The sequence below is a fragment of the Anopheles ziemanni genome, chromosome 2 (genome assembly GCF_943734765.1).
Source record: "Anopheles ziemanni chromosome 2, idAnoZiCoDA_A2_x.2, whole genome shotgun sequence".
NCBI lineage: Eukaryota > Metazoa > Arthropoda > Insecta > Diptera > Culicidae > Anopheles > Anopheles ziemanni.
Window position 1 is genome coordinate 56,648,363 of NC_080705.1, and position 16,472 is coordinate 56,664,834.

Here is a 16,472-nt window from a genome sequence, read left to right on the forward strand (position 1 = left end):
TTCCGGCGCAATTCAACTTTCGATATAGGTTTAATATTCAAGCAAATTATGACACATCGCTACTAGCGCCCTCTAATGGATTCTCATTCAACGTTTTTTAAATTATCTCATGGACTCAAAGTGACCGTTTTAATTGTCAGAGAAATGATTTATGAATGTCTGTACTAAGGGCACAGAAAACGAAGCGTAATCGCTGGTCTCTCGTGTGTTATCGGTATTCAGGTCAAGCGTCATCTGAACTTTGTTTATGTTTTGCAATTTAGTAAAAGTTGCAGCATTTTTTGAAGCTACAGCTGATATTGTGTTGTGTATTGTTGGAAATACAAAAACTACGCTACCCAACGAGAAATTTTGGCGTTATTTTGGGGTAAAAGAATTCTCTTCAGAACTGCCCGCTCTTCTTTTCAGAATTCTTTTACCCCTTCTTTTGCAGCAGATTTCCTATGCAATCTAGGCGTAAACCGACTTCTGAAAAGAAGGGTAAAACAATTCTCTTTATACTTGCTGGACGCCTCAAAAGAGAACGCTTTAGACGTGACAGTGCGTTTATAACATCTATTTCTGACTATACGTGGCAAAAAACGTATACCCATTCGTAGTAGATTATATGAGCTGGGTTCAGGATATCTTTTCTTTCCCAAAATAATTATTTGCATGCAGGAAAATATTTTTGTTTGTTTTATTATTTTGATACATCGATAATATCCCAACGAGAAATTTTGGCGTTATTTTGGGGTAAAAGAATTCCCTTGAGACCTGATCGCTCTTCTTTTCAGAAGTGTTTTACCCCTTCTTTTGCAGCAGATTTCCTATGCAATGTTGGATGTAAAACACTTCTGAAAAGAAGGGTAAAACAATTCTCTTGATACTTGCGGGACACCGCAAAAGAGAACTGTTTTGACAACGTGACTGTGCAACATGACGTTGAATTTCGATATATAATCGATTGATATGTGATCGAATAAACAATTGAGCTGCAATTAAGACGACACATACTGCACGCTGGCCTGCCCCCTACACAGTAAACAAAGGCTTGGCATAAAGACTGCAAAAAATACACCTTTGGTAGGTTACGCGGTGTACCTGCCTACCAAAAATACACCTTTGGCAGGTTATGAGGTGTACATGTCAAAAAAGCCTATCAAAAATAGACTTGGCAAGGTGTTTTTTTTTGTAGAGGCGTACACCTTTGGTAGGAAAGTGCATTACGGTTCTTCTTGGGTAATATGACGCATTGGAATTCGGGTTTTAAAATCCGGATCTCAGAATGAATTAGAATCGGAAGGCAGCGTCCACACGGCATCGTAGTGTAGCGATTTTGACACTCCGTCGTAGTGTAAATGATGGTCGAGAGGCCTTAGCCACGACCATAAAAAATAGTTGACACTACGATGGAGTGTCAAAATCGCTACGCTACGATGCCGTGTGGACGGCCAGGAAGATTAAATTCCATTTTTCCATCACTAAACTGGTGCAACTTTCGTATATCGGTTTGAATTTTCAAACAAACTATGACATATCGATACTAGCGTTCTCTGTTGGATTCATCGTTTTTAAATTAGATCTTGAACGGAAAGTGACCGTTTTCATTGTAAGAACTATGATTTATGTAATGAATGCCTGTACTTTAAATATTGTACATAATAGAACTTTCATGACCATAACTAATGATTCAAAAATCGATTAAATTAACATTGATTTTCAATTCGAATAGTAATTTGAGTTACACTCTTATCATTCTATTTATCTGTTAGACATACTTTTGCCTGCCACGATATGCATAGCTTTTGCAAAGCGATGCAAATACTAACACCGTTTGCGCCAAACAATGTCATAACACGTGGCTTCAGGATCATGCAATTCCTCTGATTTATACTTTTGAATCCCCGTCCCTAATGACCTACCGCCCCATAGAAAGTGTTAATAGCCCGAAGTGGTTTCGCACGCGTACCAAATTGTTTCGCAAATGATTGTATTTGACTTCACGCTCGTTGTGTTCCTCCTGCGTTGCAACGAAGCATTCACGGAATGTTTGTTCTCTGAGATGACAACGATATATCGTGTTTTAAAAATTAAGGATTGATTTCATTGTTACATTCCCTTTTCTCGGTGAACAAATTGCACGTAATGGTTCCGCTTGGCAGGAATTCTTAATTTGCTATGTTTTTTGTACTTGCTGTACCACTTTAATGCTTCTCCTTCCCCATCGGAAGGAACTTTCCTTTTGTCACGCGGTGTGAAGCTGACAAACTTTTACCAACATCTTGCGTTATTTCGTTACCCACCAACCCGACCCCAGTTGGCGGGTCATTAAAAAGTAATAAAACTTGCCCATCAGTCGTTTGGTTTCGTTTTAAGCGAGCATTCCGACTTCGAGGAGCTGGGTCCACTAAAACTTATCGTGCGATTCCTGACCCAGCATCCAACAACCCTTGCGGGCCTACCGGTGATCGCTCAGCTATCGTTATCGGTCGAAATAAAACCATTCAAACTTTAAACAGTTGTCATCGAAAGCAATAAAAGCACACATTTGATGATGCTCGCTCGATCACAGCCCGGGGAAGACCATCTAAGCACAAAATAATTTTTCTAATTTATTCATAAACAGTTTTCGTTCACCCATCGCTACGGTCCATACTGCGATCGTTTTGCAATGCCGAATGTGGTCTTTAGCATACCTCGTGCTTCGTTCCCTTCAGCGTTCATCGTAAGGATGGGAAGGGAAGGTGCCGACTATAAACGAAAATCCTACCAAATCCTACCAAAATGATGCACCACACAAGCCGGCGAGAGAAGGGAGACAGAAGATAAGAAGCGATAAACGATACACCGTCGAGGGCGCGGTAAGTGGCGGAGTAGAGATTATAAAATAATTTTATGACCAAATTTAAAAATCTTTTAAAACCCATCGTAAAACTCCCGTGATCGTTACGTTTGTGTTGCGGCTCTTGGCGTGTAGACGTAGAGGGAAAAAAGAAACCAAACAGACGCTGGTGACACGCTATGCAAATGCATAGGCTTCGTTGTTGTTGTTATTGTTGTGTTTTTATAGTTTAAAGTCTGATAAAAGCCTTAGGGCCCATGTAAATTCATGTTACCGATCGATTCTGTGAACTATCGTTAGCTAGACGCCGGGACCACACACGACGTTGGGGGCATCTGTTGGTGTTCTATGAGCTAGTACCGTTCTCTAGTATTGAATGACATTGGGATGTGGATCGCTTAGTAGCCCAAGTATCCCATCCGACGGACGCGCGTCAGAAGGTCTGGCTTGGTGACAAGTTTCCCGTAGATTGCCGACTGGAGATCTCTATACTGGAAGTGCGGTGGGAATGGCATGTCCTCAAGGGCGCAGATGTGAGCTTTTCCTTCTGCATCGCCGACCAGCAGAGAGCGGCCACAGTTGGTAAAGCGTGCCACCGTTAGGGGTGTCGTTAGACCGCCTAGGGCTGTCTCTGAAGCTGGCTTGGAGCTGCGTCGCTTTATGTCCCACAACTGTACACCGCTGCGTGTAACACTGGCAATGACGGTGCTGTTGGTCGGTGACCAGTAGGCTGCCTGGATCGGTGCAAATCCGGTGCTCAGCGTTACGATCGGTTCTGGGAGATCCTCGATCCAGATGCGTATACTCCAGTCACCGCTGCACGTGAGGAAAATCTTCGGGCTCCAGGGTGAGAACTCGATGCAGAAGATACCCCGGTTGTGCATCTGCCAGACGCCGAGATGCTGGAACGAGTCGTTGATGCTGCACCAGTGAACGGCGCCCTCGTCCGTGCCGATGTAGTACTTGTCCTTCTTCACCGGATGAATGGTGACGCACAGTGCTTGCGGGTGTAGGTCCGATTGAAGTTTGACCGGTTCACCGGAACCGTCGGCCCCATGAAGCTTCCCTTCGACGGTTCCTTCCACCCGGTCCAGTCGAAGCAGCGGATACGGTGCTAGGAATTCGCCAATAGTGAGCGTGTACTTCATGACCCACCCGTTCTGCGACACGGCTATCACCTCGTCCTTGTTCTCGTTGTCGAACTCGACCCACTTCAAGTCCCAGACGGGCTGGTAGATTGGGAACTTGTCGCGATTCGACACGGCCAATGGGCTTTGGGTGGCGTCAGTAATGTCGCGAATCTGAACTCGCCCATCGTACAGACCAACCGCCAACAGCTGTGGCGTACGGTGAGAAAAGGCCACGCAAGTCACTGGACAGTCGAACCGGTAGCGTCGTTCCGGATTCACCGGGTTCTTAATGTTCCACACGTAAACGTACCCATTGCCCCGATCCTCGCTGCCCGTGTGACCGTAGATACCGTACGCGATAGCTACGATGTCCCCATTCGCTGGACACCAGCTGGCGCCTGCGACAGCCTTCCCGAGCGTTTCCACGGTTCGGTACGTCCAGAGCACATCCAACCGATAGAGATATTGGATGTCGGGCCGGCACGGATCCGGGGGGTACATGTTGCGGAATCGGATCTGCTGCTCACGGTACACATTGCCCGCCAGAAGACGCTGTAGGATCATCGACGACAGGTGGAAGTTCTGGTTCCGGTTCAGCCGCTCGTCGATGTCCTCCATGCCTTCCCGCGAGTAGGTGGTGATTTCCATTTTTGATGCCGATTCGGCCACATTGATCTCCTTGGTGTGTCGCTCGAGATCGTTGTACGTGTCGTACATGTCGTAGTTGGACACGAATGATGCCACGTCCTGCCGGTGAATGCATTCTGTGTTGACCGAGCGTGACTTGCACGGCAGATCGCGCGTCTGAGCCTCGGCATCCGCCGTCCGCTGTGCTTTGGGTCGTGTTTCAAACAGCCGATTCTGTTCCTCCACCAGGGCCGCCTCTTCGGCGTCCTGCGAAACGATATGGCTCGGGTTTTCAAACAGCACAATGTCGTCGGTTTCTGTCAGCCGAATTTTAACGTGGTAAGTCTTCTGGCCTGCCTCCAACGACGGACTACGACGGTCAATAACTCCCTCATAGTTTGGCTGGTGATCGAGATTATCAAATGCATCTGGTTTATCGGCCGTCTGATAAAAGAAAGATAATGATAGTTTAATCCAGATACCCATGAGGTTAAGTAGTGCTTGTCTTACCGGTGCTGTTCCATCTTCCATCGTTACGTCGATTGGTTGCAAACAGTCTCGAAAACCACTCCACAAGAAAGTGTCCTCGCCGTGCAATGGTGGTGCTAGGTTGGGTGGCGTGCGATTGGACCCGGCAATGAGAATCTGTTTGAAACACAACATAGCAACAGTATTACCTGAGCAACCGCCATACAAACCCGGTTACTACCGACAACGGAGTGAAGTGAGTTTTTAACTATTAACACAACACAGTACGTCCGTGAGGGTGATGGTTTCACTATACTCACTTACTTACTTCAACTCTATTTCGCTGCTCCGCTAGGTTCACAATGTCCACCACAAACTTACTATCAATTGCTGCACCGGCATTTATCGAGGGTACATAAAACCGTACCGACTTTGATGATGACTCTTGTTTTCTATCCTTGCTAGCCATTTTTCCTCAAAACCTACAGAAACAAGCACATCAACACACGGGTTTTCCTATTTTCTTTCAATTTGGATCCTGAATGGAAGTCTTTGAATAAAGTTGCCTGTATTGAGTAATAGAAACATACTTTGCTTACTTGGATTGCTAGCAGGAAATAAATTAGTTTATTGTACAGGTGAAACATTTGAGAAACTTTTTCTCCTTCTTCTCTTTTCGCAAGAAATAGAGATCTGCAATGAACGAAGGAAAAGCACATCATAAAATAGTGGTGGAAAAAAGTTCTTGTATGCTCATAAATGATTTTCGAACTTACTTAGCAAACTATTGCCGGGTGGTTGTAGCAGTGAGTCATTCGTTTCCATCGCCCTCTGGACTCCATGGTCGAAGGCGAGGGCAGTCAGGCGGCGGAAGAATTTGGTCACATTTTCGCCGGTGCGTGCCGACACGGGCCAGTACTCAGCGTTAATGTCGTACGCCATTTTGATTGCCTCCAGCTCGATATCACAGAGTGCCTGATCGGACTGGGACGGAGGGATAAATAAAACCATATTGTTAATTAAGAAACAGAGTATGGGTTTGTCTGCATTAAAGTGTTACCGGTTTTTTACTCACCAACAGATCCTTCTTTGTACCGACTAGAAACTTTAATACGGGGCCCTGGTTGAGTCGTAGCGCCTCGTCTAGCCATCGTTTCCCGTTGAGTAGCGATTCCGGACGGGTCATATCGAACGCGATTACGATGACGTTCGCATTACGGTAGTAGGATTGGGCAATACACTTGAACCGCTCATGTCCCGCCGTATCCCAGCTGGTGAGGGAGAATGAACAACCAACCGAAATTCCATTAGTTATAGGTCACAATATACTCATCACTTCCGGAGGAACTGCGTGCTCACATTTGTAACGTATAAGCTTGGTTGAGGATCTGAAACCGTTCCACCTCAAAGTCCAGCCCGATCGTGGCCGTATAGTCACCGTCGAACGCCTCGTGGCAGAAACGATTCACCAGCGACGTCTTGCCGATCGCCACATCCCCGATGAAGATGGCCTTGCACGGGCCGAGAAAGAACGGCACCACGGCCTGAGCCGCCCGCTTCGTTCGCTCGCTAAAGTCCAGCTCCCGGTAGGGCGTTACCTGACAGCTGTACGGACGCGGAAGCTGCTCGATGCGGCGCGTTCCATAGTCGACGTTGTTGTTCAGCACCTCGTAGCTGGCGGTTGCCTTTGGTCGTTTATTTTTCCTATAGATCGGCATCACTTCGGGGGGTAACTGGGAACGAGTGCGGGCACTGGGAACTGCAGTGACGTTTCAGCGAACGAACTGGGGACGATCCGCACTGGATCAGAATTGGACGCCAACTGACAGGGCGCACGATGCGGGCCCAAGTAGGCCAACAGGATATTATTACAGGATTGGGAAGGATATCGCATCCTAGCGTTCCTTCACACAGGCGCGCCGATGCATGGTGCACTAATACAAATACTGCCTAGCAAAGGACACATTGCCAAGGGAACTGCCTCAACAACATCGTCGAATGAAAGCGAATAAAACTATCCAGTCAGAAGGAGACAGAGTACTAGCACATGGTCCTCACCTTCACAGTTTGCGCCTAGGTCGAAACGAACAGTTCCATTTCCGATCACCACTCTGTATTGGCATTGCCAGCGTACCAGCAGAAGGTGAAGAAACGGGTCGCATTAAATGCGCCACGCTCGAGCGATTGTTCGGTCGCAAGGTGTGCACCAATGTTCACCGTTTCTATCTGCACCCTCCACCGGGGTTAAAGAGAAAGCGAAAAACTGTGCGAAGTAGATGAAAGCAAGGCAGGCAGACCCGAAGGACGAAGAAAGGATAACAGGCCACATATGGTCGGGAAACTCGGGACCCGATGATCGTACAAACGGAAATAGATCGTAATAGAGTGAGAAGCGCGCTTGTTCTCTAGAGCCAGGTGTGTTGTATAGATTGGAAGAAAAATGGAAGATACAAACGAGGCTGGAAAACCAACTCGAAGCTTGAATAGGTTGCATAGAAACCGGCGGACGCAAGCAGGCGATGGAAGCGACAGCTTTGGACAAACAACTGATGGCGTAAGAAACGACCCAATAGTTAGTAAGAAACATGACCCTTGAAGAGTTTCAGCTGAGGCTCATTGCACAAGATATTCCTCAAAAGCAGCACATCAATCATTATTATGATTGTGTTCGATTTTCTTTCATTGTTCCATCTTCCAGCTGCTGCTTGAAGGGATCGCAACTAGTGATCTTGGGTGGAATCTTGATCCAAGAATGATACGGACCGGATAAAGAACGAGGTACTGAAATCGAGCGCCTATCCTCTTATTTTTACTATTTCGAACGAATGAATGAGTGCCGCAAAGAATTTGAAAAGAAAAAGAACATTTTACTTGATATCCATGGAAACCACGAAACGAGTAGGATTCTAGCACGACCTACGGAACTGGATTCGCACGACTGCATTTAAGTGAAAACAGGAAGTGGATGTACAACGCGAGCAAAATGGATAAAGATGTTACATTTTCCGCGGTCGATGTTGAGAAATATTTCTTAATCAGCTCCCGACTTGACAACATTATTTAACATCGGTTCGATCCCAAAGGCCTGGCTGATGGGTTGAGAACAGGATATTGGAATTCATTTACGTTCTAGTCGGAGTGATAAAAATCCACCAGGAGGCTAGGGCAGAAATTCTCAATCTATTCTTAATCACATATTTTTGAATTAAAAAACGGTTAAAACAAACATAACCAAATTAATGTATACCAATGTGCGCTTTTCAGCCTACGAATTAAAAGATCTAGTTTATATTAAATTAAATATTTATTATTAATTATTATTAAACATTAAATATGGATTCGTAAGCAAAATTTAACCATTCAACATAACAACAGTTGAAAAAACTAGATTTGTATTCATACATTTTCCTTAACATTTCCGGTTCGAGTATATGTTTCGATAAGATATAAAAATAGATAAATATAGATAATGAAGATGAAGGTAATTGTGATTGTTTTTTATAGCAATAACATTATGCAAGTATCATTTATCGAATATATATTTTTCAATTACCGTACAGAACTCGAACATGGTTGGTATTAATTTTCAAGAAAGTGTAGTTCACTTCTTAGCCTTTTGCAAACAATTGTTTAACAATATATTTGAATAGTGTTATTAAACATGGAACTAAGTTTGAATATTTTATTTTACATTAAAGTACTACGGGACTGTGTTTAAGAACCCCTGGAGTGCGGTTTATCGAATCGTGAGATAGAACAAACACTCAACACACGAACGTCGGTTTCGCGATATCCTGTATTCATTTACAGATGCATTATTTATAGCGTTTTATTTGTGGCCCTAAGAAAAGCTAATGAACGGGTCCTGCCTACCGGTATCTGTTGCATTGTTGCTAATAGCTACATTTCCGATCGCCCCATCAGTCACCGATTGCACCCGACCCCTACGTCACTGTGCGACATTTCCACCGGCGTTGCCTCACACAAACCTACGCGGAAAGTCCGCCAAGCCTCACGCTGTTTGAGAAAACTGGAATTGTTCCACCCTTTAGTAACGTCGGCGGCATTAGGCAAAACGATCGTGCCAAATCGAATAATCCCAAAACGGGTTAGCTCACCTCCCTGCGGGTTCGTTCTCATCGGGTTCTCATCGACGGCAACCTCATCGCCGGATCGGTTTGAGGAGAAGGGCTCCGTGTTGTCGTCGCGTGGTCTTAGTGGGCAGAAAGTCATCATATTTGTTCGATGATTTATTTGTGTTTATTTATAACGTCATCCAAGCGTCCCACGGTGTGCCGGGGACGCCTCGTTCGATGTGTGGCGATAGGATAGGAGCACGTTCGTCTGTTGCAATTTCCTTTTTCGCCCGCGAAACAGCCTCGCGTCGTTCCGGTTTTTCATTTCTGTCCGATCGTAGCTCGCGCTAGCTTCCATTCGTTCGCCCATCCATCCAGTCGTTCAACCATTACGTTTCGTTTCGTTTCCCGTGTGGCATCGGTCATCGATGATCTCGGTGCGTAATAGGATGCGACAGGCTTCGGGAGGCTTTGCCCTGCAGCGCCGTTCGTGCGCTAATGTGCGTCGCGGCTGCACAAAGTGCCACTCATGGCTTCTCTTTCTTTCTCCTTCTATCAAACCCCTCAACGGAAAGGGACCCTTTAGTGTCAGGGTTTACTCCTCGCGAGAATTCCACCACTTTCGATGGGAGTTTAGTTTTTTTTTTAGTCTTTTTTTAGTCTAGTTTAGTCTTTTTTTCCTTGGAGGCCGATCGGTACGGCAAGCCAGCTAAAGGGATTCCGTTTCGGTTTCGGAGTGTGCCATTATCAATTCCATACTTTGCATCCCATTCATGCAAGGTGTGTTTGTGTGTATGTATGTACATTTAGCACATGCAACCCTTCAAAGTTCTCTTTGCCAATGTAGTGCTCGTTTTTCCCAGTCGTCTCATTCCACTGACTGCGGTGGTTTTGACGTGTGGGACGTGCGTATGAAGAGATGAGCAGCAAGCCCGGTTCGTGTGCAACGTGTGGGAAACGTTTGTGGTAGGGATGGGAGAGCGGGCGCGAAACCGGGCGGGTGTGCCAGAGCCTGATGACTGCCAAGTAGCGGGAGAACCATTCGCTATTCCCTGCGGTAATATTAATCAGATCAGTACGGTGCCAGCACCGCGGTGACGACGACGGCGCGTGTCGAAGTTGAAAAACGTGTCAACCCCCAGCCAGCGGCCTACCAGGGGACATCAACAAAGTGACGGAAGTCCCCAGCGCCAGGCCTCAAGTGCATTAATCAACCCTTGCCAGTGTGCAGTTGGTGTAATAAGGTGGGAGTTGCAAATGTGTCGTGTTCAGGTTTTCTTTTTGTTGTGCAGCGTGAAGTGGTTTTTGTTGCAAATCCGTCCCTCATTGGCTTCGGTGGGTGGACAATGTTTTGATTGCAAAAAACTAGGAGAAGAAGAAGAAGCATAAGTGAACAGCATGCTGCGTATAAAAGGGGGGCACCCGAGAACGCAAGAGAAAATGTCAAAGACGCCCGGCTCGTGCTGACAGGTGAAGCAAAGGCAACAAAGAAACCTCGTAATTTTCATTTTCCACCATATTCAGGTATTACCCACCACCGGTGTGCAGTGAAAATGCTACAACGACACTGCGTTCGCAAACGGGTGGGAGTAACGCAGTCGCTACAAACGCGCGTCCGAACGAAAGCGATGTAAAACAAAAGACTTCAACGAGTGGATGGCCAAAAACAAGTGACGAACCTTTATTTTTCTTGAATTTATTATTTTTGAAACAAAAGAAAAAAGTTACAGCGATGGTGAAAGCACGGGCAAAATACTTTGACGGTGATTGGGAAGTTGTTTGGAAATTTGATGGAATCCGGTTCAAGCTGCCAAGAGCGGCTTGCAGCTGCTCGGGCGGCCAATGAAATTCGACCCGCCGTCTGTCCGCGGTTGATCAGGTTGATCAGAGCGGCCAGAGTAAATCACCCCTCGGGCTGGAAGCGAATCGGGCAGCGCTAAGGTGATTTTGCGATGGTTCGCCGACTCTGTCCACCGTTTGAAACTCAATCCCCAAATCATAACCGGCAAGCGCTACCGTCTCGGGACGGATGTTTGATGGTCGTCCGGTTTTGGACGGTATTTTGCACCGAAACCGTGTGCGGCGCCGTTGGTGGCATCTTTCTTTCGTTCTCGCCTTCCCGGGCAGGGTGTGCCCAAGTAAGTGTGATTGTGGTTTACCGTGCACGAAAAAATGAGAGACGAACGATAGGAACGACCAGCTGGCAACAGAAGCTACGCTCGGACCGAGAAACGACAAGGTTAAAAGGAAAAAAACGAAAAAGTAGCTAGCCTAAATTATGCTGGAATCGGGAAACAGAAAATGCAGAATTGATATGCATTCAGCCATTCACCTGCTGACCGATCTAATGTGCGTAGCATTGTTTTAATGTCAATTTAAATATGCAAACCCACTTCTTCGTGTATTCTGTTAGCTCTCTGCACTTGTTCCCTTTTGACGCTTTCGAATGAGGTAGCATGGCAAGCCTGAATGAATGAATGAATAAATAGAAAACTCTGCATATTCAAGCACTTTATTTTTTCCATCTCAAGATGCTAACAATGAAACGCATGCAATCATGTTACCTTTAGTTTAGTGAGTTTCCTTCGGCTTCGCTGCACGCAGAAAATATTAATTGAAATGCGAAAAAATAGATTGATTTAATCTTAACTGCTAGGTATGCTATTCAAATTTACTGCTCATATGTACACTGTTATTTTCAAACAACTGACATGTCAAGACTGAGGAAGGGTCTTTTTAGCCTGCGGAAGGGTAAATGAGGTATAACTTCCATAAGCCGGGCGAATTGCCGCACGCCCTTTGGATGGAAAAATGTTGTAATGTTAATGTGTGGCAACTTTCCGGCTCGGCAAACCACAGGACCACACGTAGCAGAGATCCAACTCATGCAACGGTATTGTTCTTGCATGCATACAACGATGCCGGTCACTTGCGGTTGCGAAGATGGACTGTGATGGCCGTGGTTCCGAGGAGGAAAATGGATTGCATTCGTAGAAATTTCGTGTCATTAAAATTAATCAGTGCCTTATAGATGCCTCGTTTGTTGCTGGACCGGAACAGTGAGACCTAGCGGTTCTTACATGCACTGCGCTGTACTTTAATATTCAAGCGAACGAAGTGTGTTGTTGAAAGGAAATCTCTAGGAAAAATACTCAAAATGACATAGCGCGGACTCCTCCCGGAACGCACGCCCTCCGGGATTCAATCATAATCTTGATGGTCCAATTTCTTCTCCGTTCCGCTCACCTGACGTTCGCTTTGGTCAGGTCGTTCCGGCAAGGGGATGGCTCTTAATGGGGACTGGTGGGTAAGGAATCATAATCTATAACGATCGCTAAGGAAACACGCTGATTGTTTTCTTTTACCGCCATTTTCGACGTTATTAAAAGAAGATTTGGCACAAAATTCTCTGACGCTCGCTAGAGGCACCGCAGGCTTTAGGTGCGTTCGTGATTATGGCGTTCCGGTTGCGTATTTTTAGGGTTCCAGAGAGCAGGTTTGAGATGGGAAGATATACGAAATAAGTAACACGCATAGCGCACCGTGGCGTTACGCCCTAGCGACTTCCACGTATGGGGTTTGATGCGGGAGATAACTTTGCTCACTTTGCTGGAGTAAGTTTTGCTTCGGTGCTCAAGCGTGAATGAAAATTTGTGATAAGAACGGATTCACACTCACCCTCTCCGGGCTTTGCGCAAGTGCAGCTAAAAGGGTGTTGTTTTTGAGTTTAATGTTCCTATGAAAGAATGCCACACGTTAACATACTGCAGATGTTCTACGAACCCTACAAACCCTTCTGTCGTCTCGTTGGCAGCGGAAAGTTCTGAGAAATAGAGGACCAAAATTAGAAGAACCCATCGACGACGGGTTTGACAGCTGTCAACGGGTGTGACATGGTGCTGAAGGTTTATAAAAAAAGGAAAGAAAAAGAAATGTTTTGGACCACATCAAGAGCCCGCTGATAAAATTGGGGATTTTATTACCCGTCAGCAGTTTAGACAAATCTCGATCCAACGATCCAGAAGCCCCTGCCGTAAACCGCACGAGAAAAGCTTTTCACCGGGCGTTCCGATGCGCGCAACCACACGCATTAATGGTTGTTTCGATTTTATTACCGTTTCGATTTAAATAGAAATTGTCTCTGTTGGGTGGTGTTCGGTTGGGCCACCCGACGGAACACCCTGGTCGGGACGCTCTGCTACCTACCGGGAAAGAGTGGCCAAGTGTGCGCGTGCCTGTGCGAGGAATTTCCAGCATTCGCCCACCCGGGGTTCCCTCTTTGTCCGGACCTTGATGCGTGATGCGCCGCCGAAACGTACTGGGGGAATATTTTGATCGAAGATCGGCTCGTATTCTATTAACTAATAGTCGAGTCGCCCTACCTGCCCGGGCCCACCTGCCTCGGCGATGCGTGAGTGGCGGATAGAACCTGCCCGTTTTCTTCCCGATCTCTTCCCTTCTGCTGAGGGAACAGAAATCGAAACTTCTCGCCGGGCATGAAAGCGTATCACACTTGAACCTTTTGTCGAGTGGGCCTCCAGGCGCTGAAGGGGAGGGTTAAAATTAATAAGTTTATTGATTTTTTATCGATCACAAGGGACGACAGACTGAGCGTGCGGTAAAGCGTCGAAGGGAAACAACTCCCCGGGCAAGGATTACGAAGATTTGTCCCGCGGCTATGAGAGCCTGTTTGATGTTTCAGGTGCGGTGATCGGTACCTTTGACGGTCAATTCTGATCAGGGATTGGTTTTTGATTGAAGTAACCGTTTATTGTAAGCGGGATGGACGTGATAACCTTGTTCCACAACATTGTAGATTTTCAAAGCATAGATAAAAGTAGATGGTTTGGATTAACATGGATGGATTCCAGCTTGGCCAGTGAACAGTCAAACCTTTTTTTTCTATGACTCAAATTTACCGTCATCCTGTACAACCATAAGCTCGTTGGCTTTGTGGAGGTTTATATTGCCAATTGTCGAATTTTGTTCTTATGAATATATGGTTTCAACAGTTTTTGAAGAGTTTTAGGACTGACCAGCGATTTGGCGTTTCTGCAGTGTTTTGCCCATCCTTCCATCTATCAGTTTCAAACGGAGCTCACCATAAATAAAAATAAAAATAAGCATAAAAAAATGCTGGGTTTGTTATTTTTTAGCCCATGTAATCTCGTTTTCTGATATCGTTCCGATAGCTATCAAATAGTTATCAGATTTTTGTTGTTTGTTTCGTTCTTTTCCTGTGCGTAAGTTGCTGTTTTTGTGTTTTTTGTATTTCGATTTTTAATAATCGATATATTTAATGTATAGTTTTATTACATAAAACATTAGTTACAATTAAAATTCAGTCACTATGCTAATACTTGATAGTCCATCCTTACGACGGCTGGGGAGCAAAAGGCCGCTTCCCGTCACTCGCGTGTGGCCTTCGCTGTCACACTTTAGTGACACACTCACTGGAAGGTCCCAACATATAAAGGGTGTCCCAGAAAGTATAAGCACAATTTCAAAATTATGTAAAAAATAAAACCTGTTCCAGAAACTGAATTTATGTTTCATAAATTGTGTTTGGGTTCTGTTCTGGACTATTTGCGAAAGATAAAATTTTTAAAAATTTAATCGTATTCTAATGACCGCACTTTTGATCTGTCGCCTCCGATATGGCTCAGCACATACTTGTCGTGAACGGTTTTCGACACTTTTGAACGGTTTTACACTTTTTTTGAAAACTGTTGATGTTTTCCGTAGCTTTAACATGTTTTCTCAAGTGTGCCTTCGTTAGCGCCCAAAATATCTCAATTGGTCTGGTCTTGGTCGACTTTTCGTCGAACTGATGCATGGGGGTTGACCACACAGCAGCTTGTCGTACAGCTTCCGGGCCCGATGTTTAATGCATGCAGCCTAATTTGCACTCCGTTTCGATTTCTTTTGGATTTTGTACGATTTTAAATTCAATCTTGCCTTGTCTCATTGGACGTTACTTTTTGACGTACCCATTTGTTGAGCCACATCGCGAATGGAACTTTCCTATTTTTGCTTGAATGCTTTTGCTCTTTCCCGGTTCAACTGTTGGTCGATAGGACCAGGTTTTTGACCACTTTTAAGCGTATCCTCAAAGCTGGACTCCTCCCGAAACTTTTGGATGGCGGTTCGTACGGCTCCGATACTCACACCTACCGATTTCGCCAATTTCCTTAGCGAAATGTAAGGAGTCGAACACCATTTGTGCAGAACGCTTTTGCGCTTTTTGACGGAAATGCCTCGCATTTTAACAGAAACGGTTAAAAAACATAGTTTCGATGCATTATCCAGTAGGTTTGAATGCAAACAATCAAACACCCGAAGAATCAACTGTTTGGCGTCATCCGTTTTCCAGAAACGTAATTTAGAAATCGTGCTTATACTTTCTGGGACACCCTTTAGCTATCGCAAACGCTGTCGCTGAATCTGAAAACTTCTAGAAAATGACTCTAACACGATTCGTTTGAATATTGTTTTTATTCAATCTAACACTTTAAATTTTACGCGCTTTTTGTTTCACAGTTTAGCGAGATATATCATTAAAAAACTACTATTACCTGTTTTTTCTCATTCTTAATTAATGTGAATCACACTTTTGAGTCTTACATCTGGCATATTTGACTACTGGCTGTCGATTTGCTAATGATCGGAGAGTTTGCCGTACGTTATATACATGTATTATCTTTGAGGACGATTGCACACTGGTCTGGTGGAGTGATCTTTTACAATCGTGGATATCGCTCGGCCTGACATACTGCGGAAATTTTTCATTTTTATTTCGTGCCGTGAAAATTGGTAGTACGGTTCTATGTATCTGTACTATGAATTAATATCTCTGTTCTTAAATTTTAGTTGAAATATATTACATACCAGCACTATGTCCTAGAAATTTATAACATTGACAAAATGTATTATGGTGACAGAATGGTTTAAAATGCTTGATTGATTGATGGTTTTATTTATCCGGTTGAGTTAGATCGCTAGCATCTGGTGATTTTATAGTCTCAACTACATACATTTAATTTACTTCATGTGTATGCAGATACATTATATAACCCGAAACAGTGACTCATCCATTACAAAGGAAATGATGGTGCAATTGCAAACCACAGAACAAAGCAATATTGCGGCAATAAGAATTAAGTATCCGACACTCCAACATCCGCTCGTGTTAAACGTGCAGAACTTGAATGAGGGAACAGAAAAGCCGAGAGAAAAGATAGTAGCCAGTTTAAGCCAGATTCGTCCAACCATTACCGCCGTTTATGAATTAAACATAAGCCACCCATCAACGCCAGTGAGGTCTGGTGCCACAACATGTACGTGTAC

At 44.9% G+C, this 16,472-nt stretch overlaps 2 protein-coding genes across 2 annotated transcripts; both read right to left on the bottom strand.

Moving 5' to 3' along the window:
* Positions 1 to 3,222: 3,222 nt before the first annotated feature.
* LOC131293922 (dynein axonemal intermediate chain 4) lies at positions 3,223 to 5,518 on the bottom strand. The gene is made up of 3 exons (XM_058321972.1): positions 5,378 to 5,518; positions 5,092 to 5,226; positions 3,223 to 5,025 (listed from the first exon to the last, which is right to left on the bottom strand). Exons 1-3 carry the CDS (start codon positions 5,516 to 5,518, stop codon positions 3,223 to 3,225), a joined length of 2,079 nt encoding a protein of 692 aa, XP_058177955.1.
* A 153-nt stretch (positions 5,519 to 5,671) lies between these two features.
* Positions 5,672 to 6,767, bottom strand: LOC131281844 (ras-related protein Rab-36). Its single transcript, XM_058311200.1, has 4 exons — positions 6,409 to 6,767; positions 6,125 to 6,320; positions 5,826 to 6,033; positions 5,672 to 5,742 (listed from the first exon to the last, which is right to left on the bottom strand). Exons 1-4 carry the CDS (start codon positions 6,765 to 6,767, stop codon positions 5,672 to 5,674), a joined length of 834 nt encoding a protein of 277 aa, XP_058167183.1.
* Positions 6,768 to 16,472: the final 9,705 nt, after the last annotated feature.

What these genes read in the sequence shown, in the direction of transcription:
- LOC131281844 (XM_058311200.1), bottom strand. Translation starts at nt 6,767, where the DNA reads ATGCCGATCTATAGGAAAAATAAACGACCAAAGGCAACCGCCAGCTAC. An exon ending in CAAGCTTATACGTTACAAAT is followed by an intron (nt 6,321 to 6,408) that starts GTGAGCACGCAG and finishes CTCCCTCACCAG; the next exon opens with CTGGGATACGGCGGGACATG. An exon ending in GTACAAAGAAGGATCTGTTG is followed by an intron (nt 6,034 to 6,124) that starts GTGAGTAAAAAA and finishes CCTCCGTCCCAG; the next exon opens with TCCGATCAGGCACTCTGTGA.
- LOC131293922 (XM_058321972.1), bottom strand. Translation starts at nt 5,518, where the DNA reads ATGGCTAGCAAGGATAGAAAACAAGAGTCATCATCAAAGTCGGTACGG. An exon ending in AGCAGCGAAATAGAGTTGAA is followed by an intron (nt 5,227 to 5,377) that starts GTAAGTAAGTGA and finishes TGTTTCAAACAG; the next exon opens with ATTCTCATTGCCGGGTCCAA. An exon ending in TGGAAGATGGAACAGCACCG is followed by an intron (nt 5,026 to 5,091) that starts GTAAGACAAGCA and finishes TTCTTTTATCAG; the next exon opens with ACGGCCGATAAACCAGATGC.